The sequence below is a fragment of the Ambystoma mexicanum genome, chromosome 12 (genome assembly GCF_040938575.1).
Source record: "Ambystoma mexicanum isolate Mex_15411 chromosome 12, UKY_AmexF1_1, whole genome shotgun sequence".
Lineage (NCBI taxonomy): Eukaryota > Metazoa > Chordata > Amphibia > Caudata > Ambystomatidae > Ambystoma > Ambystoma mexicanum.
Genome location: NC_090936.1, coordinates 1,219,920,909 through 1,219,942,243, shown reverse-complemented (window position 1 = coordinate 1,219,942,243; position 21,335 = coordinate 1,219,920,909). Strand labels below are relative to the sequence as shown.

At 50.8% G+C, this 21,335-nt stretch overlaps 1 protein-coding gene across 1 annotated transcript in view; it reads right to left on the bottom strand.

The window, feature by feature from the left end:
- The window catches only part of UTP20 (UTP20 small subunit processome component), a 1,390,303-nt gene that overhangs the window by 505,005 nt on the left and 863,963 nt on the right, over positions 1–21,335 (bottom strand). Inside the window, exons 36-37 of the mRNA XM_069629877.1 lie at positions 11,070–11,225; positions 10,556–10,696 (exon numbers count right to left, since the gene is read on the bottom strand). Coding sequence (XP_069485978.1) covers positions 10,556–10,696; positions 11,070–11,225 — 297 coding nt within the window. The remainder of the gene's footprint in view (positions 1–10,555; positions 10,697–11,069; positions 11,226–21,335) is intronic.

Here is a 21,335-nt window from a genome sequence, read left to right as displayed (position 1 = left end):
AGTGGCAGTCCTCTTCAATTCTCATTTCTCAGTTTCACTCGTCGAATCTCGGCCATGCATTCCCTCATGTGAATCCCTTCTAGTTAAACTCTCTCTACCTCCGACTTTCTCCCACAGCTTCCTACTCATCTACAGACACCCTGGTTACAACAGACATTTCTCCAACAACCTCTGTGAATCTGTAGCCACCATTCAAGTAAATCACCCCTCTCTGACTCTCCTTGGAGATTTCAATATTTGGATGGACATTCCCACCAACCCCATGACCCATCCTCTGATCGACAGTCTTGATGCGCTCAACCTCTCCCTCCATATGACTGGTCAAAGCCACTATAAGGGGCACACCCTTGATACAATTTTCGGCTCTCATGACCCGATTTATTTATCCCCCCCCAAACCACTCATCTAGACCGATCACTTTGTCATCCCCTTCTCTATCCTCACCCCTCCCCCTAAACCCCTCTTGGTCTCCCCCTAAAACCTCAAATGCTGGAACAAAGTGAAGATCCTTCCTGACCTTGCCGAAGCCCTACATCTAAGATCCCCTACAATGCCCACCCCCCTCCACCCCACTCACACCCCCAGCCAGATCCTTAACCATCGACTCCTTCGACTCTTGGCTTAATGAATCACTAATTCCTCTCACCCCCTCGTGCCCTGCTTCCTCGCTGTTGGGGAGACTTCTCTCTTTAGGCTGAATTTCCTAACCTAGTGAGTCCCCCAGCAGCTTTGCTGGATTTCTGGAGTTTGTTTTTTCCTCCTGCCAAGAGTGAGACTCTTTTTCTCCCACTCTTGGACATGATTCATGGTATTCCTTTGATTGGTAATGTGTTTTATGGGCTATGGGGTCCATTACTCCATAGGGTCTCATGTGTTTTTCCTATGTGTGTTACACAGCACCCTCCGTGCAGTAACACAGGGGTGACACCCCACCATAGACTCTATATCCTGGGACTGACTACTGTCTCCCAGGGCATGTAAAGTCACCATTGGCTTTACTAGTCCCAAATTATTAACAGAAACCAGTACAAACCATCATATTGTGGACGTACTGGTTGGGGCAAATCGATTGCCCCGGGGTCTGTTAGTCGAGGGGGCCCGTCTCCATCCCCCCTGATCGAGTTTTGGCTGGTGGCAGTGGATACTACTTTTTATATTCGACCGCAAATATATTCCTATGGGATTTTCCCATTGTTCGAGGCTACCAACTTTAATTATTTAATTCTCATAGCCTCGAACATACCGCTGGTTTATTTAATATTAATTCGCCGGTTGGTATTTTTTGCCAGGACTCGATTCTAAAATGGCGTTTGTGTTCTCTTCTGCGACTCCAACCCAAGTCGAGCCCTTTGTTCCACTTTTTGGCGGGATTCTCCACAGAAGCCTCCAAAAGTGGTGCCACTCTGTCTGGGTACCACAGGGAGTGTGGGAGGGGGTTTAGGCACCCTGGACTGAGTTATCTTGGTAACTCAAGTCGCACTCTTGTGTGATTGGCCCAAGTGGTGAGCCGGCCGGCTCACCACTTAGCATGTTTGAGTGACAGCTAGGCTGAGTGAATGGGGGTATGCTGCATAAAAAGCAGGGCTTTGGGGACTGGAACTTCAGAAGCCGCCACAGGACCTGAGAATCCGACGAGCGAGAAGCTGAGCCGACCTACCATGACGAAACCACCGGTGGAGCCCTGCGGAACCGACTCACCACTTCCCGACGACAGAGAAGATCTCCCGGCTGGAGAGGCTTCTTCCTCTGACCGGTGGGCACAACCAGTTTAGCTTCTTTCTTCGCACCCCAGATCGGTTTGTGGTCGAACTGCCCGTGCCAAGCACCCCGGCGGCCGGATAGCCACTTACCACTGAACCGCGAATCAACGGACCACTCCTTGTACCTGAGAAACTCTGCGGCTGGTTTCTTCCCTGGCAGTGCAACGGACTCCTGTCTTCCTCCCCGACGAGATCCTCTCTTCCCCCGGACGAAGCACCGACTTGCATCCGCTGCCAGGAACAACTGCCCCCGCTGGAGTATTCTCACCACTTTAAGGTACCGTGTTCGCCAGGCCTCCCTTTCTAAAGATTGCTACAAGGTAATAACCCCTTAACCTTCTGGACTGGGCTGGCCGCCTTGACCCTGTAACTGGTCCCTTTGTTTGGTCCAACTCCTTTTTGAACCGTTACAAGACGCACTGCAACCGTGTGACCTTGGACACATTTCGTTTTGATCCTCTTAAAGCGGATCCGGCCTACTGACTGAATTCACGGTGTTACTTTGCCTTCCTCTCTTGTTGTGTTCGTGAACAAGTGTTGGGAACTGTTTCAATTTATTCTCCGCTTTTCTCTCCCTTTTTAAAACGAAATATTGGAGTGCCATCTACGTTAAGCGCTCACCGCTGTTGGAAAATAAGTGGAGCTTTACTTAAGACTTGTCTAATATTCTTTTAAGGGAGTGTATATCTTTTAGTGACTGTTTCTGAATTGCTTACTATTAGTGCCTGTGTGTTTTTCTAAATGTGGTTTTAAATAAATAATTATATCTCTTTTACACCAAGCCCTGGTCAGTGTTTACTTGTTCTATTGTGTTCTCTTGGCCTATTGTGAATACTCTGTATACTGCCTAACTCTTCTTGAGGGAAGTCTGACTGCTCAGCCACAGCTACCAAGTGAATCTGTGTGGTACAGACTGCTACCAAGTGGGTTTACTGCCAAACACCTGTAGTCCTAAATCTTTTGCAGTGGTCCCATAGGGAACTGCACAGGTTTCTGCCTAACACTCGCACAAAAGACCATTCCCCAAATGGTTCACGCACCAACTGAGGAACGCCAAAAAACAAAATAATTCTCTGGAACACAAATGGCGAGCATCAAACACCGATCTCAGCCGATCCATATTCGCCTTGCACCATCGTAAGTACAAAGCTGAAATCCGAAAAGCCAAAAAAGCCTATTACAACAAACTAATCCTCAACTGTGAAAACCGCAGCAAAGAACTCCACAGAATCATATCTGAATTCGTCAAACTCACTTGAACCTCTACCCAATCAACCCCATCTCAATCACTCTGCAGCCCCGTGTACTTCTACACCAACGCTCTTGACAGGACGACCTCCCTTAACAACAAACTGTCCCTCCTCTCCACCCCCATCGCCCGACCCCCAATTCCCCCACCTTCGACTCCTTCAAACCCATCTCCATCAAACTTTCTGCCCCCACACCCCTCAGCCCCGCCCGCTTCTATCCTAAAAGAAATATTCTCGTCTACCTGCGCAGCAGAATATGCAAGAACCATATTAAATGACCCCTTCAGCTCTGGCATCTTCCCCGATTCCTTCAATATTGCACATGTCAAGCCTCTTCTTAAAAAGCCATCCCTCGACCCCAAGAACTAGAGACCCATGTCGAACACCAGATTCCTTGCAAAAGTCATGGACCGAACAGCATACTCCCAGCTAAACGCCCTTTTAGAATCCAACAACATCCTCGACCCCGTACAATTAGGCTTCAAAACCGCGACATGGAACAGAAACCACTCTGACCTTGATCTGGGATGATCTTAAGGTCATTGCAGACTCCGAAGGTTGCGCTGCACTAATTCTCCTCGATCTCTCTGCAGCCTTTCATATGGTTAACCATTCAATCCTCCTTGACCGCCTCCACTCCCTTGTAATCCGTGGTACTGCGCTCAAGTGGATCGCCTCTTTCCTTAGCAACAGGAAACAAATAACCCTCCGCCTCCCATTTGTCTCAGCTGCTCGCTCGGTTAATATTGGAGTACCGCAAGACGCATGCCTATCTGCTCTCCTATTCATACTCTATATGTCCACCCTTCCTGGATTCATCCGCTTGCACAACATCTCGTGCTATAACTACGCAGACGATACCCAAATCATCCTAAAAATCTGCAATTCAGGCATCAACCCCCAGCCGACCTCGAAGCCGGTCTTCCAGACATTGACCGATGGATGACAATAAACCACCTCCTCTTAACCCTTTAAGTGCCAAGGCCGAGATATGTCATCCTTGAACTTACCTCCGTAGTGCCAAGGACGAGATAGCTCGTCCTATTTGACATCTTGTTATGAGCGATCCCTGCAAAGCAGGGATCGCCTAAAACTGTAATCCAACCCCCGGGCTATGTGAGGGGGAGGTCCCCCCTCATTTCCAGGGGGCTGGATTACCTTCAATTTCACTGCGGCAGCCATTTCGGGCTGCCGCGGTGAAGAGAGAAGGTGAGTGCCCTTCTCCCTCTGCCTCGATCTTCAGCTGTATTTCAAGCCGGAGATCGAGGCAGGTGTCGTTGGAAAGGGGAGATTCTCCCCTTTCCAACGACACCATTTGTGTAAGCATTGCAGCTCACGGATCGGGCGTAGATCGCTCGATCCATGGGCAGCAATGCCACTAGACACCAGGGTTGTCTTTTGAGTACAGGGGGTGGGGGGGGCTGCTTACTAGGTAAATGCTCCCCCCACCCCCCCTGACACCCCAAAGCATGGGGCCACATGTATGGAGACCCCTGGGGCAGGGGGCAATAGGAAAAAAATGCACAAAAAAAATGAATGAAATGGGAAGGGGAAGGGGTTGGGGACCCTAGCCACCATGGATTTTTATTTGGGTTGTGTCCTTGGAAAGGGGAGATTGTCCCCCTTCCAACGACACCCTGTGTGACAGCATTGCTAGTCACGGATCTGGCGCAGAACGCTCGATCCGTGACTAGCAATGGCCACTAGACCACCAGGATCCCATTTAGAAGCGGGGAAAGGGGGGGCTGCTTACTAGGTAAGCGGCCCTCTCCCCCACGAAGCCCCAAAGCATGGGGCCACATGTATGGAGACCCCTGGGGCCAGATGGGAGGAGGGGGGTGTACCTCACGCAGCAGTTTGTATGAAGCCCAGGGAGGCCCATTTGGGGTGAGGTGGGAGAGGGCCACCAGAAATTGTGGGACAGGGCCACCAGTGGGTGGGGCAGTAAGGTTTGGGCACCCTGGGGCCAGATTGGCAGACTATTTGGCCCATCTGCGCCAATGGGAGTTGGGTTACCAAAGGAAAAAGGTGAAAATGGTAGACCGCATTTTAGGGGGGCTGTGGGGCGCCCCAAACCGACAGGGAATTTTCTAATGGGAAGGGGTGGTGACCCCCCTCCTAGCCCCCACCCACAATGGAGTGGGGGCCATGTCATGCAGCCCTCGCTGGGGGCAGATAACTGCTCCTAGGAAGGGACACCTGACCCCAGGGAGGAGTGCAGGACAGCCCCCTCATTTATCTGCCCCCAGGGAGGGCTGCGTGACATGCCCGGCCCCTCCAATTGGGGTGGGGGTGGAGAGGTGCACCCCCCTTCACATTACAAAATTCCCCAGTGGTGTAGGGTGCCCCTCATCCCCCCTAAAGTGCAGTCTGCCATTTTCAATTTTTTTCTTTGTTTACCAAATTTGCCTTGGCTCAGAGGGGCACATTGGTGTGCCAATCTGGCCCCAGGGTGCCCAAACCTTATTGCCCCACCCACTGGGGGGCCTGTCTGACGTTTCGGGGTGGGCTTCTCCCCCCACCCCAAATGGAGTGTGGGGAGGGCATCTCATCTCATGCAGCCCTCCCTTGGGGGGCAGTTATCTGCCCATAGGAAGGGGCAAATGGGTTTTCACTGGAGGGTGGGGGGTGAGGTTCAGTAGACCACCAGGGATGGCTTGCAAGTGGGGGGCATGCTTTGAAAGTATTGATTTGTTTTTGCTGGTGTGACCGTAGGTAACACATTTTGTTTTGTTTGCAGCTTTTTGTACGCGAGCAGCTGCAACGTTATGTGAGTATTGTTTTTCATTATTCTATGGTTAGGGCCCACTGTCAGTGGGGTGGGTGAGACTGGGACTGGATTGTTGGTGGTGTGGGTGGGAATAGGCCAGCTGGGCAGATATTTTGGTGGGCTGGGACACAATTGCAAAGGCAGGCCACAAATTGCCCCCCATGCTAGCAGAACATTGGTGTTTCCCCGGGAGCGGATGCCTCCCATGTGGGTTGTCCGTCTGCAAGCCCAGGCTGCAGCTCTGGCTGTGCTACGTTACAGGTGTCACCTCCGGGGAGGAATGGCGATCCTGCTGGAGATCCCTGGAGCTGCCGCTGTGCTTAGGGGACGGTACACCCACATGGTGCATGGATGTCCAAGGCCGGGGACATCACCTCCAACCGTCCTGGAGTTGCGGCTGGGCTGCATTACAGCTTTTCCCTTCAGAGAGGTATTGGCACACTGCCGGGACTCCCTGGTGGGGAGAAGCTGTAACGCAGGCCAGCCAGAGCTCCAGCAAAGTCAGCGGTAATATCCCTGGCCTTGGGCACCCTTCTCCCATGTGGGTCTTTGGCGGGGCTTGTGGGTAATACATTCTGGGGAGATTTGCGCAAGTTAGACATCTTTGGATTCCCGCAGGTGTCTTCTTTTCAGAAATGCATGGGGTTCCCTGTTTTCCGACACCCTAGGCCCAAATCTGTAGGTTGCCCACATGAACAAAATGTGCTGTGCTGAAAGGCTTGATGTTACCAGTGGGTTACCCTTTTCCTTTTGCGCCCTGGTAGGTGCACCCACACATGTAAGGTACTGTTTTCGTCGGGACACCTGTGGTAACGCGGCAAGGTATGACATCTGTTGTTGGCAACGTGTTTCGGTGAGTGGACAGAGGGAAATGTCTTTATTTCCAGCCAATTTCAGAGGCAATTCTCAGACATTTCGTTATGTTCACTCACCGAAACACACCGTCAACACCACATGGACTACCTTCCCGCATCCCGATGAAAACGGTACCTCACATGTGTGGGTACACCTACCTGGGTATCAAGGGGAAAGCCTAAAACACAGCTAACCCCAAGGCATTTGTGACAGCTGAATTTCAGGATTTTTTCACAAGGGCATACCATACAGATATGGGCCTAGAGTGTCCAAGCAACCAAGGAAAACTGGGAACCCCATGCATTTCTGAAAAGAGGACACCCGTGGAAATACACAGAGGTCTGACTTGTGCGAAGCGGCCCAGAATTTATTACCCACAATCCCAGACAAAGTGTGATATTTGGTGGGGAAAAAAACACAATGTTCACTTTGTCTGCGTTTCTGGGTAATACATTCTGGGCCGATTTGCTCAAGTCAGACCTCTGCGGGTTCCCACGGGTGCCCCCTTTTCGGAAATGGATGGGGTTCCCTGTTTTCCTTGGTGTCTTGGACACCCTAGGCACATATCGTATGGTGCCCCCTTCTGAAAAAATCGTGAAATTCAGCTGTCGGAAAAGACTTGGGGTTAGCCGTGTTTTAGGCTTTCCCCTTGCGCCCTGGTAGGTGCACCCACACATGTGAAGTACCCTTTTCATTGGAACACGTGAGGGAACGCGGGAAGGTAGGCCATGTGTTGTTGGCGGCGTGTTTCGGTGGGTGAGCCGAGTGAAATGCGTGGAAATTGAGTTTTTTTCGCCACATTTCGGACTTTGCTGGGCTTTTCATACATTCTGAGCCGATTTGCGCAAGCTATACCTCTGCGGATTTCCACTGTTGTCCTCTTTTCGGAAATGCATAGGGTCCCCAGTTTTCCTTGCTGGCTTCGACACCCTAGGCCCAAATCTGTAGGTTGCCCACATGAACAAAATGTGCTGTGCCGAAAGGCTTGGGGTTACTAGTTGGTTACCCTTTTCCTTTTGAGCCATGGTAGGAGCACCCATACATGTGAGGTACCATTTCCGTCGGGACAACTGTGGGAACGTGGGAAAGTAGGCCATGTGTTGTTGGTGGCGTGTTTCGGTGGGTTAGCCGAGTGAAATGTGTGGAAATTGTGGTTTTTTCGCTACATTTCAGACTTTGTCAGGCTTTCTAGGTAATACATTCTGGCCCGATTTGCGCTAGTCAGACCTCTGCGGATTCCCTCTGGTGTCCTCTTTTTGCAAATGTATGGGGTTCCCTGTTTTCCTTGGTGGCTTAGACACCCTAGGCCCATATCTCTATGGTGCGCCCTTCCACGAAATTCATCAAATTCTGCTGTCGGAAAAGACTTGGGGTTAGCCGTGTTTTTGGCTCTCCCCTTTGCCCCCAGGTAAGTGCACCCACACATGTGAGGTACCATTTTCGTCGGGACACCTGTGGGAACGTGGGAAGGTATGACATTGGTTGCGTTTGCGTGGTCTTCATATCGTTTCGATCCATTTGCTGCTGCCCTTTGTCACACAACCCTTTAATTTCCCAAATGTGACCTACATGTAGTCGCTGCTTTAGGCGCCATACTCTTTTGTAAACTGCACATGTCACCTACCCTTGAAAAGGTCTGTCTGTGGTCTTTTAAAAAATGTATGCTTGCCCTTCCTCACCACATTGGTTTTCCTGATTTACACATGCCAAGTACGTCTGTTCAGGCCGTAAGCATAAAACTCCTGCGTACCATGGCTCTGATTCTTGGCTTGTGGTATTGCTTGTTTTATGAAACATTACAAAAAATGTGTTATTTCCTAACTGCAAGAGTCGGGGGAATGTAGCGGAGCATTGTTTTTCTCAAAATTCATAGAAGCCATTACCGTACCAGGCCAACCATGTCCAGCACATACCTTTTTTCTGTCATTTTCCCGCTTTTTCCCCAAATTATGGATTTTTCCCCTACCTAGTTGTTGCCTGACCAGCACAAATCACCCCTTCCTAAACTTGGAATTTTGTCTACTTTTCAGAAATGTATGCCTTTCTGTCCTCAAATTCGGCTTTCCTACCCTTTTCTTCCATTCCGTCCACGCAAGTCCAATTGGGGAAAAATGGCCGAAATCGCCTACCTCTCACAAAACGGTTGATAACCACATCAAAATAATTTGTTTTCGTTTCCACTCAACCTGTTCTTGAAAGCAGAGCAAACCATTTGTTCCAAGCTCGTAAAAGGAAAAAAACACAGGCTTCTTTGTACATCATTTTATTGCCATTTGTTTGAAAAAACCCAACATTTTCATCCGTTTTGCTCATTTTCTCTCACCCCCCTACAGCAACTTAGGATTCCTAAAAGGGGCCAAATTAGGCCGAGATATCTCATGTAACAAAAAAGATACAAGGCATTGAATGGCGATATTGAATGGCGACATACCAAAATCACCCAAAAAAGTTTTGCCACTGGGGGGAAAAATCCATGGCACTTAAAGGGTTAAACCCCACAAAAACCGAAATCATGGTGTGCGGCAACATTGCCCTTCTACGTCATCCACTCCCATGGGCCAAACCTTCCCCCCTCAGCCCACCCTAGACAGTAACAAAAAACTTAGGCTACACTATGGACTCTGGCCTAATCCTCTCCAGTCAGATCAACATTGTGTCTAAATGTTGTCACTACCATCCATCTCAAACGTCCCAGACGCATCTTTCCCTACCTCTCCTTCCCGAATAGACTTGCCACAGTTATGACTATTGTAATGGCGAGACTGGACTATGCCAACTCCCTGTACCTAGGAGCCCCAGCATACCATCTTAAACTCCAAAGAGTGCAAAACGCTGCTGCTAAACTGCTCCTCGCCCTGAGTCCGAGAGACCACATCTCTGCAGCTCTCTGAACCCTCCACTGGCTCCCAGTCGGACAAAGGACCACTTTCAAGACCCTGTTCATCACTCACAGTGCTGTGCACAAGACCGGCCCATTATACCTGCAAGAAAAGTTACAACCATATCTCCCATCCCACATACTACGATCAAGCACTGCCCTCCTTTTAGTGATCCCAGCCACCAACTCTGTCAGGATCGGAGGATCTGCCTTCTCAGCCATGGCCCTGACTCTGAACTTGCTTCCCCCACGTATTCAACACACCCAAACTATATGACATTCAGCAAAGCTCTAAAAACGTGGCTCTTTCTGTAATACCAACCACGACCATCCGAAGCGATTGAAACCCTAACAACCCGATGACTAAATGCACAATCCGATTCAAATAATGTCATCAGTGACTACGCCCATTACTATAAGGAACCCATTGAGTAATTAATATGCTCTCTCGTTTCAGGTCTCGTTCCAAGAGGAATCTGCTGTGAGATCCTGTTTTATTATTGTTGTCCCATTCCCCGTTCCCTCTTGAGTGAACAACGCATAGCCTGTATTACAAGGGCTGTGTATTGGACGCTTTAGAGGGTCAGTGGGGCCAGCAGCTACTGCAGTTTCTTCAGGATCCTAACAAATGTATTAGTCATGCTATATGAAACTGTAATCATTGCATATTTTATAAACGAAACTAAATGGATTAGTTAGAATTACAAACATTTCAAAGGACAAGGAATTCTGGAAAACGAACAATATGTGCTGAACATGTAAGAAGGTGGTCAAATAAGAACGTTAAAATTAACTGAATTTGTTTTTTTGTTGTTAAATTATTTTGTTTTTACAAGATTGTGTTACCAGCTCACCTTGTAGTTGTTCCAGTTTTCTAACTAAAGCTATACAGACTATTTGAAAATGTATGTTCTCTATTGGCTTTCTTGGTATGTCAGGAGCTGGACAGTAAAGCACCAGACCAGTGTCAAAACAATAAGACTGCAAATCCCAATCCTGTTTGATGAATGAGTGGAGAGCTACAGAAACACCGTCTACTAACCTGGATGTGCTTCATGTTCTCAAAGAAGTCCATCTCGGGGTCATTGAGGTCTGTGAGCTGAACCAAGTCTTCAAACTCTGGGTGATTTGGGAAGGTACGGATCAAGCAGCATAGCAAGGTTGTGTAGTCTTGCTGGACATTCTGCAAAAATCAGGTCACATGTGTCATGCTCTAGAGGTTTCAAGAGGAAGGCTTGAAAGGCAGTGCATATTCCAATGCGGGATAAATGCATCCCGGCTGCAAGTAAGAGACTAACAGGAATTTAATAACGTCTTTGACTACTGGACGATTCAAAGACAACAACTTTGCAATTGCTAATCAATGGATCTTTTGGGTTAAAATGGGTACAAAAAATGAAGGCTTGCATGGGTGTGATTTCAAGTGCTCTGGATGCGGGGTGAAGTCACTCTTCCATATGTTATGGATGGAGGCTAAATCACCCTGAACTATATATATATTGAGCAGAAAACTATAATAAACGGCAGGAGAGTCCCAGCATTCATGAACCCCTTACCTCAGATTGGCTCTTCAGTCCTTTTCGTAGGGCCTCCAACAGTGTCTGCTGGATTATTTCTTTATACTCGCCCTCGGTGTAGCCAAGCTTGGCAAGCTGACCAACGATACTCATCAAACAAAGGCTGGCATTATCACTTAGTGTCATCTCGCCCAGCTGAAAAGAGAAATGCACAGCAACCCTCATTTACAGTCCAGTACAGTACAGTCCAGTACGCTTTTCAGGGCAAATAGCACAGAGAATGTAATCACATCCCTTGCCTTTCAAGGAGGACTACATCGATAAACCAAAATATGGCACCCAATGATAAACAACTGGGGTAAGAGTTTTCTAAAGGGCTTAGCATCTCCAAAGGATTTTCAAGGCATTTCAGAAGAAGGGGACGGCAGTCTGAAGATCATATTCAGGCATCGTAGCTCTTCCTTGGACATTCTGGGATAAGTTATAATAGGGGTGCAGCTGCGGCACAGAGAGGGCCTCAGGCATGAAGTTGCTGTATCAGAGACCAGACTACGCGCCACTGTTCAGTTAGTGAATTTCCAAATATTGACTAACATTCACAGAACAGTAAGCACACACAATTTACAATGTACAAAATATATGTCGTAAATTCAATAGATCTCGTATTCTAGAAAATATCAGAAATGTAAAAATACATATAAACAGCATACTTTCCTAATTTCATGATCAAATTTAACGTTCAAGTCAAACTAAATATCGAATGAAGTGGGAAATAAAAACAGTTTTTTTTATTTAAAATGTTTGCACATTTACATCCTTCATTAATAGGAAAACAGACGATCCTGAAAGTTCCTAATAAGGGAGAGAGAGGAAAGAAGATGAGAATGAAAATGAACTATTTCTAAGGTTTCATAAGATCAATTTTCTGCAGGAATTGGGTCACTGCGATGGTCTCTGGCATCCTCTCTCCCTCCATTAAGCGGTTCCACCAAATCTCATCATAATAAGATATGTCCTTGAACAGATGTATCATATGAGTCGATCTCTCTTTCTCCAGACCATTGCAGTTCAAAAGGAGATGTCTGATGGGTTCCTTTTGGTCAGTCGTCTCACAAAACCAGCATAAGTTTGAGGTCGAAATCCCTCTAATAGCTCGGATTTCATTTATTGCAATGATATTCAAACGAGCTCTCATGAAAGTTTGTCGGGACTGACGGTTTGGAAATTTCCTCAGATAAGATCTTGTATCGTTCACTTTTCTGCTTACTAATAGAAGGTGCGTTACTGATTTGTCTTGGGTTCATATCCAATCCCACGTTTCTAATTTTGCGATCACTTTTGTTGGATTGTTTATAAGATCAAGTTCTGTTGATCGAATATCAGTAAGGGTGTCATTGACTTTCTGTGCTCATGATTTCAAAAGACTTGCATTCAAATCGTACAGTTCATTATGGATGATATTGACGAAATTTGGGCGTTTAGGGATAATCACTTTTCTGAAGAGCATTAGACTGTTTCTGTCTAGAATGGCACTTAAGGAACAAGTTACTTACCTGTAACTGTTGTTCTCCAGCATGGGTCTGGCATGGATTCACATGCTCATGAATATTCCCCGTCGTCAGGCTGGGAATCCTCGGTAAAGAAAAAACCAGTATCAGTTTCGTTTCTGATCTGTCTTTCGTAGTAATAACCAATCACTGGTCTCTGCGTCATACTGACCACAGCCAATGACTGCCCTCTACCTAAGCACCGCCTCTGGCAGCCATCTTCAGATTTGGAAGCACGTGAAGTGGCAGTATGACCAAGTGAAGAGCCGCAGAGGGGTAGGCGGGAGGGTTCGCATGTGAATCCATGCCAGACCCATGCTGGAGAACAACAGTTACAGGTAAGTAACTTGTTCCTTCTCCAGCATGGGGTCTGGCATGGATTCACATGCTCATGAATAAAGAATACATAGCAGTACACACATGCACAACCACGGGAGGTGGCAAAGGCTCAACATTAAGCATCACATCAACTCAACATTAAGCATCTTACCTCCTCACCAGGCTCACTTCAGGCGAACAGGTTGCGCAGCACTGCTTGGCCGACCCTGGACTCCTCCCTGGAATCCCGGTCGACGCAGTAGAATTTCGTGAAGGTGTGCGTCGACCTCCACGTAGCAGCCCTGCATATGTCCAGCAGGGGCACACCAGATAGGAACGCCGTGGTAGCTGCGATCGCTCTGGTGGAATGGGCTCTCGGACGGCCAGGCAGCGGTCGGTTTGCCAACCGGTGACAGTACATGATACAGCCGGAGAGCCATCTGGAGATGGAAGCCTTCGAGAGAGCCTTCCCCTGATTGACAGGTCCAAAGTTCACAAAGAGTTGTGACGTCTTCCGAAAACCTTTCGTGCGGTCCACGTAGAACTTCAGCGCTCTAGCTACATCCAGCGAGTGCAAAGTCCTCTCAGCCGGCGACGAAGGCGACGGGAAGAACACAGGTAACACCAAGGGTTCGTTGAGATGAAAGTCCGACGGTACCTTGGGCATGAAGGAGGGGTGCGTCCTGAGCACTACCCTCGTGTCGTGGAAAGTCAAGTACGGGGCCTTGCAGGAAAGGGCCTGGATCTCTCCCACTCGTCGTGCGGAGGTGATGGCCACGAGAAAAGCTGTTTTCCACGATAGAAACTTCAACGGGGCCGAGTGCAGAGGCTCGAACGGAGGTCCCATGAGTCTGGTCAGCACCACGTTGAGCTCCCACGCCGGGGCCGGAGCCTTCACCGGCGGGAACGATCTGAACAGTCCCTTCATGAACTCTTTCACCAGACGATGAGACCACAAGGACGTCCGGCCCGTGGTTCTGGTGTATCGGGAGATCGCAGCAAGATGAATCTTGATGGACGCGTGTGCCAGACCAGCTTTGGCCAGCGTCAGCAGGTACGGCAGCACTTGGGGAGCCGTAATCCGTAGAGGGTTAATCTTCTGTGCGTGGCACCAGACAGAAAACCTCTTCCATTTGTGTCCGTAGCATTTAAGAGTCGAGGACGCCCTGGCCTTTGCAAGAACCTCTCTGCAATCGGCCGGTATGTCGTATCCTCCAAACTCTAGCGCTGCAGGAGCCAGGCCTGCAAGTTCAGCGACTTCGGGTCGTGGTGGAGGATGGCGCCTCCTTCCCTGGAGAGTAGATCCGCGTCCGCCGGCAGCTTGATTGGCGGGGACGCCGACAAGTCCAGAAGGTCCGGGAACCATATCTGCCTCGGCCACGCCGGTGCGACGAGGATCATCTTGCACCGTGACCTCTTGAGCTGGTTGACGAGCCGGATTAGCAGAGGCAAGGGAGGGAACGCGTAGAGGAACAGGCCCTCCCAGGGGAACGAGAAAGCATCGCCCATGCTCCTCGTCTGGGGAAACCTGCTGGCGAACCTCCGGCACTTGGTGTTCGTCGCCGTCGCGAACAGGTCGATCTGGGGTGTGCCCCACCGTCGGAAGAGGCGATCCACCAGATCCTGCCGTAGTTCCCACTCGTGGCACGAGCGCAGCTCCCTGCTGAGTGAGTCGGCGATGGTGTTTTTTATCCCTTGGGCGACGGCCCAATGCCACAGGTCCTGCGCCTCCTTGGACAGCGCTGGGGACCTGGTTCCGCCCTGTTTCCTGATGTAAAACATGGTGGTGGTGTTGTCGGTGAAGATCCTCACCACCTTGCCCTTGAGGGACGGAAGGAAGGACCTGAGGGCCCAAAACACTGCACGGAGCTCCAGGACGTTGATATGCAGGGACTTCTCCGTCGGGAGCCAGAGTCCCCTCGCGTGCAGATTTTCGGTGTGCGCTCCCCACCCTTCTAGGGAGGCATCCGTGGTCACAGTCACCTGGTGGGCTGGGGTCTGGAAGTCCATGCCCGCCGTCAGATGCGCGCGGGTGCCCCACCACCGTATCGCTCGTCGGAAACTCTCGTCGAGCTTGATCCTTTCCTCGAAGCTGCCCGTCGTCTGGATCCAGCGCGCATCCAGGAACTCTTGCAACGGGCGCATCCGGAGCCTGCACATGGGAATGAGGTAGATGCAGGAAGACATCATCCCGAGGAGGGACTTGATGGACCTCACCTTGGCCGCGTCGGCCACCAACATCCGTTGCACCTTGCCCAGGATGGTCCTGGTCCTCTCCTCCGACGGGGAGGCCAGAAGGGACACTGTGTCGAGCCTCGCTCCCAGAAACAGTGCGACTTGCGCGGGCACCAGGTGGGATTTGGCGTAGTTCACGGAGAATCCCAGGTCCGTGAGGAGTTGGACGGTCCTTGCCGTGTGGACCACGGCGAGCTCCCTCGTCTTGGCGCGGATGAGCCAGTCGTCCAGGTAGGGGTAGACGTGAATCCCCTCGCGGCGCAGCTGCGCCGCCACCGGTGCGAGGCACTTGGTGAAAACCCTGGGTGCCGACCGCAGTCCGAAGGGAAGGGCTTTGAACTGGTAATGACGCCCTTGGACCACGAATCTGAGGAATTTTCGGTGCCCCTTTAGGATGGGAATGTGGAAGTAGGCATCCTCCAAATCCAACGACGATAGGAAGTCTCCTTCCTCCAGCTGACCCAGGACGTGCTGGAGGGTGACCATCCGGAACTTCTGCGCCTTGATGAACTTGTTCAGGCGTCGCAGGTCCAGGATGGGGCGCCATCCTCCCGTCTTCTTCTTCACGAGGAAGTAACGCGAGTAGACTCCGGAGCCCCGAAGCCTCTTTGGGACGCGTTCGATGGCGCCCTTTCTGAGCATCGCCTTTACCTCCAGGAGAAGTTGAGGGACGTGAAGTTCTTACCTGGCCACGGGGGGGACGCGCGGGCACCTTCTTTGAAACTCGAGCGCGTGGCCCCGGGCCAGGGCGTCCAGCACCCAACGGTCGGTGGAGATGGACTCCCACACGCTGACGAAGCCCGCCAGCCGGCCTCCCACCGGGGTGCTTCGGTGGGGGCCCGACCCCACGGCCGGTTCAATCCTGCTTGGACGCGGCCTTGCCGCCTTGGCCTCCTTGGCGACGACGGCGGGGTCCGCCAGACTTGCCTCGTCCTCTGTAGGCCTCTTGCGACGACGAGCGGGCCGCTTGACGGTAGGAAGCGAAACCGCCGCCGGAACCTTTGGAGGCGCCCTTGCCTCCGCCGCTCCGAAAGGGCGTCCGCCGTTGCTGCAGTACTCCAAGGGCCCGGGCCGTCTCAGTATCCGCCTTGATGGCCTGAAGGGAGTCGTCCACTGTCTTCCCAAACAGGTTGTTCCCGTCGAAGGGCATGTCCAGGACCCTGGTCTGGACGTCCTGCCGAAAGTCCGTAGCCTTGAGCCATCCGCGACGTCGAAGGCAAACGCCGTTGCCCATCTGGCGGAACCCAGTGTCGGCGATGTCCGTCGCCACGGTGATGGCGTGGTCCGAGGCCACCTCACCTTCCTGCAGGATCTCAAGGGCCTCCGCCCTCTTGTCGTCCGGCAGAAAATCCAGCAGGGGAGCTATCTTGTACCAGAGTTCCCTGTCGTAGCGGGCCACGATAGCCAAGGCGTTGGCCGCTTTAATCGTCGTCGCCGCCGACGAGATGACTTTGCGTCCCATGGTATCCAATTTCTTTCCCTCGCCGTCCGGCGGGGAAGTCGACGTGGAGGCCGCACCCCCCCCCGCTTTCTTCCTGGCTGCCGCGGAGACGACGGAGTCCGGGGTAGGCTGCGCCCGGAGGCATAGGGGGGCCGAGTCCGGGACCCGGTACTTTTTCTCGTACCGGTCTCTTCTCGCTGGCGTCGTGGAAGGGTTCTTGAGGAGGGAAAGGCCCTCATCCCAAATGTCGTCCAACAGAGGCACTGCGAGGACCGTCTTCCTCTTGGTCTCGCGCCGTTGGTAAAGGAAGCCTTCCTTTTTCTTCTCCTCAGGGCAGAGTTGGAAAAGCTCGGATGCCCTGGCGATCATTGAGTGGAACGATCCAATCTCGTCGGGCGGAGAAGCCCTGGTGGGAGGCGACGACGGAAAATCCTCGTCGTATGCCTCGTCGTCCGTACCCGTCGCTGCCGTGTCAGTCCCCGTATCATCCCCTCGGGTGGACGGGGAGGAGGGCTGGACGGGGCGCGACGGTTGAAAAGGAGGCAGTGGATGAATCCTTCTTTTCTTGGTAGGGGGAACACCAGAAGGTCCCGGTTCTGGATCCCCAGACGGGAGAGGTTCCTCCGTCGGTAACGGTAGTCTCGTCCTTATCTCGGAGCATAAGGACTGTATAGCCAACAAAATGGCCGCTGAGTTGTCTTGCGGCGCTGGCAGAGGGGAATCCGACGGGCGAGCAGGGGCCCCGTCGGTATCCTCGACGATGTCGTCGTCGTCACCTGCGTCGGGGCCCATTCCGACGGGCTGGTCTTGTTCCACGCCTAGGCCGTGGCTTAAGACCTCGATCAGTTCCTCTTCTGAGGTTGAGGCCGAATCTACGACGACGCCCTGCCCCCCCTTCTTCCCCACGGAGGGTTTCACGGGGGTCCTATCGATGGGCACGAAAGAAGACTCCCTCCGAGGAGGCAGGGAGATTCTGGGCCCCGAGGCCGCCACCACTGGTGCAGCCTCCACAGGCTGGGCCAGGGCCGCCGCGACCGTTTCGATAGAGGGCTTGGTCGAATGGATCAAGGCCTTCACCACCTTAGGTGCGCTCACCGCCTTATCCTTGAGGGAGGGGGCACTGCCACGCTCCTCCTCTGCCTTAGAGCTCGACCGGGATCTCTCCAGGAGCTTCGCCGGGTGCTCGGCCTTCCTCTTACCCGACCCAGAGCGTTGGCTCGTGGTTGATGGTGCCGGGGAGGGTGCGCCCTGCCTGGCGCCCGTAGAGCCCGACCGTTCGGCGCTCCCGGTGCCAGCGGACTCGCGGTGCTTGGCCTTATGTTGGGCCCCCGTCGCCGGGGCGCCCTCAAAGGTCTTAGAAGACCGCTCAGATTTCTTCTTCTTCTCGCCAGACGGGCTCTTACCCTCCAGCCAGCTGGCGAGACGTTGATGGCGGTCCTTCATGGTCCGTTCCGACATGTTGCCGCAAAACGCACAGTCCTTCTCCACGTGCGTCTTGTCCCCATGAAGGCAGTAAAGGCAGAAAGAGTGTTCGTCCTCCTTGAAGACGTTCTGCAGCTGGCATCCAGGGCAGGCCCTGAACAGCTTTCCGGGCGTCGAGCTTCCCTTCTCCTGGGCCATCTCCGAGACCGGGCCTGAGAAGCTTCTGGAGTCCTCCGAAGCGTAGCTCGACGAAATCTTCACCCTTGAGGGGCACAGATGAATCCGACACGGGTCCCCGTTGATCGGATGTAGTATCGGTGGAGCTTGAGGCTCTTTTGACCGAAAGAATCGAAGTTTTTGTGAAAAAGCGCGAAAAAATAGCACTAACGCTCGAGAGCAATAGCACGAGGATCCCAACACATGAACGTGCGGTAAAAATCTGAAGATGGCTGCCAGAGGCGGTGCTTAGGTAGAGGGCAGTCATTGGCTGTGGTCAGTATGACGCAGAGACCAGTGATTGGTTATTACTACGAAAGACAGATCAGAAACGAAACTGATACTGGTTTTTTCTTTACCGAGGATTCCCAGCCTGACGACGGGGAATATTCATGAGCATGTGAATCCATGCCAGACCCCATGCTGGAGAATGATGAAATACAGAGTTCCCTTCTGATCAGGGCCATTGGAGTTGATGGTGGTAAATTCAGCAAGCTCCTCCAGAAGAGGCTTTCAAGTTTCTGCCATACAATTAACGTAATACAATGTGCTTAATGATAAGTCAGGAACAACATTTCATTTGAACCAAATTTGAATAGTTACTGCATTATTCTTTATAATAAATCTATTTAATGCTGCATCTTTTCAGTATATCAATACCGACACATAATTGAGTTAAAATATATTAAAATTCAATTGAAGTCATGTTGATCAATTAAATACCTGTCCTACAAGACTACATTAAGTTAAAATTAAATAAGTTTCTTTTTTATTAAATTCACATGCATTTAAATTCGTTTTAGAGGACGAATTCACTGCCAAATCTATTGCAAAGTGCCTAACTAAGACGTTTGTTTTTGTTTAAATATTATGTGGCCCATTTTTAAAAAGGAGTTTGTAGCGTTTATGGGGTTTTACAAAAGTACCGTCTTAGACAGCACTTGGGAAGGCCCAACTTTGGGAGAACAGGGTTCAGCTAATTAGGTTTAGCCTGAACCACACAAGGATTTGTTCGAATGCGAGCAGCCATGCTTGGTCTAGGGAGGCAGGGGGGCTGTAGTGAGGTACAAAGAACTCAGAGCATACACTTTGTCCAAGGAAACACTGATACGCCTAGTAGTTAAATACAATATAGTTATTTAATACATAAACTAAGCACATTGTTGTAACTTTCAAGTCAAGTAAGTACTATAACAGTAAACCAATAGAAGAACACTTGCAATATTCTTTGGAGAAAAAATACACAGATGTAGTCCCCACTAGAATAGCTTTTCAATAACAAATCACATAGTAAAACCATCTGAAACATATATGCACAATTTTCCAAACTCTCATAAAACTTTTAGTAACTTTGTTCCAACCTGTCTTAAAGAGTCCAACCCTATCTTATGAGTGTCTTGCAATGTTCAGAGGAGTCCCTGGGCCAACAGTGACCAGCGTTATGGCAGACAGGGCAGAACAACAGAGTAAACGGTTCAGAGAGTTCAACAGAATCTCATCTTCGTTTTGCAAGGAAGTAAAAGTTATGTTTCACAGGTCAAGGAAGTCAAGAGGTTTCCCTGAAAGTTTGCCATAGTACCAATGTCCTAAGGCAAGATTAGAATACAGAGGGTTGTCCACCCCAATGCAACTCTATGGGAGACCTGGGGGGGGGGGTACAAGGTACCAGCTACCTACAGCCCCCAGGAACACAGGATCAGCAAAGCAGGCTCCAGGTAAGTTTTACTAGGTGCAGGACAGTATCTTGGAGGAAAGAAGCAGTTGTTACAGGGCGATTCCAGGGGTGAGGTAACAGCAGACCCAGTCACAGGTATCCCGGTGTTGGCGACAGAAGAAAGGGACTTCGGAAGATCTGGCAACAGCTTTATTTACTTATACATTTATAGCAGCACACTCAGCCCGGGGGCATCTGGGCGCTAGTTACACAGAAAGGACAAAGGAAATAGTACAGTGGTGATTGGTTAAACAGGTGGGTTATGAGTCTCTTTCTGAAGATCTGGTAGGAAGGTTCAGCCCGCAGGTCGGTGGGGTGGGGGAGAGTGTACAAAAAGGTGGCAGCCTGGACTGGGAAACTAGCTCCTCCAGCACTTTTGCGGTTATATCTCAGAGTCTCCAGGCGATGTTTGCAGGCAAAGCGCTGTGGTCTAGTGGGACCTTGTCTTTTGATCTTTTGGATGAGGTATGTTGGCGCGTGGCTGGCTAGACGTTGGTGAGTGATAGAGTTTTAAATTGTATTCTTTCCCTAACTGGGAGCCAGTGGAGGACTCTCCTTGTTTCAGATACATGATCATGTTTGCACAATTCCGTGGCTGCTCGGAAGGCATTGTTTTGGACCACGTGTAGTTTGCTCACATTTATTTTCAGAAGTGCCGCAGAGTAGGGAGTTACAATAGTCCAATTTGGATCCGAAGAGTGCTCAGGCGATGTTGGTGCGGTTGTCAGAGGAAAGAAGCGGTTTGCTGGCGTTGATCAGCTTAGTGGCAAAGGCGGAAGTGGAAGCAATGTTATTCATCTGCCACGACATGCTGAGGGAGGCATCAAGGTAGACCCCCCAGAGTTTTTAAGCAGGGGTGTTGTGGCCATCCTAGGTGACAGAGTTGAAGGACTTGCTGGGGACCCAATGATCTGAAGTTATGTCTTGATCGTTCAAGCAGAGGCTATGCCTTGCCATCGACGTTTGAATGGTCTAATAGATGGCATTTACCTTGGCTGTGTCTTGGGCATGGTTGCCAGATAGGGGATGAGGATTTGGGCATGGTCTGCATAATTTCTGTTAGAGGTGCTGAGGGAGTCAAGGAGGTGAAAGAGGGGCTTTGTATAAATGCTGTACAAGGTGGGAGATAGACAACCTCTTTGGGCTACACCTCAAGTGATGGGGGTAGGGGAAGCTAGCGCGTCACCGGCGAAGACTCTTGATGTCCTGTTAGACAGGAAAGATGCAACCCATTTTATTTCAAGGAGGGTGCCGTGCACGGGTGCCTGGTGTTAGGGGAGTTTGTAGCAATGCCAGTGGTTTGTAGATCCCTCAATTCTTAGCATCAGTGTGCACTACCCAGAGACCTTGGTAGAGTGGCAGAGCAGTCAGGATTATTTTAAGAGGAAGATGTGAGCCGTAGGTAAGTGCAC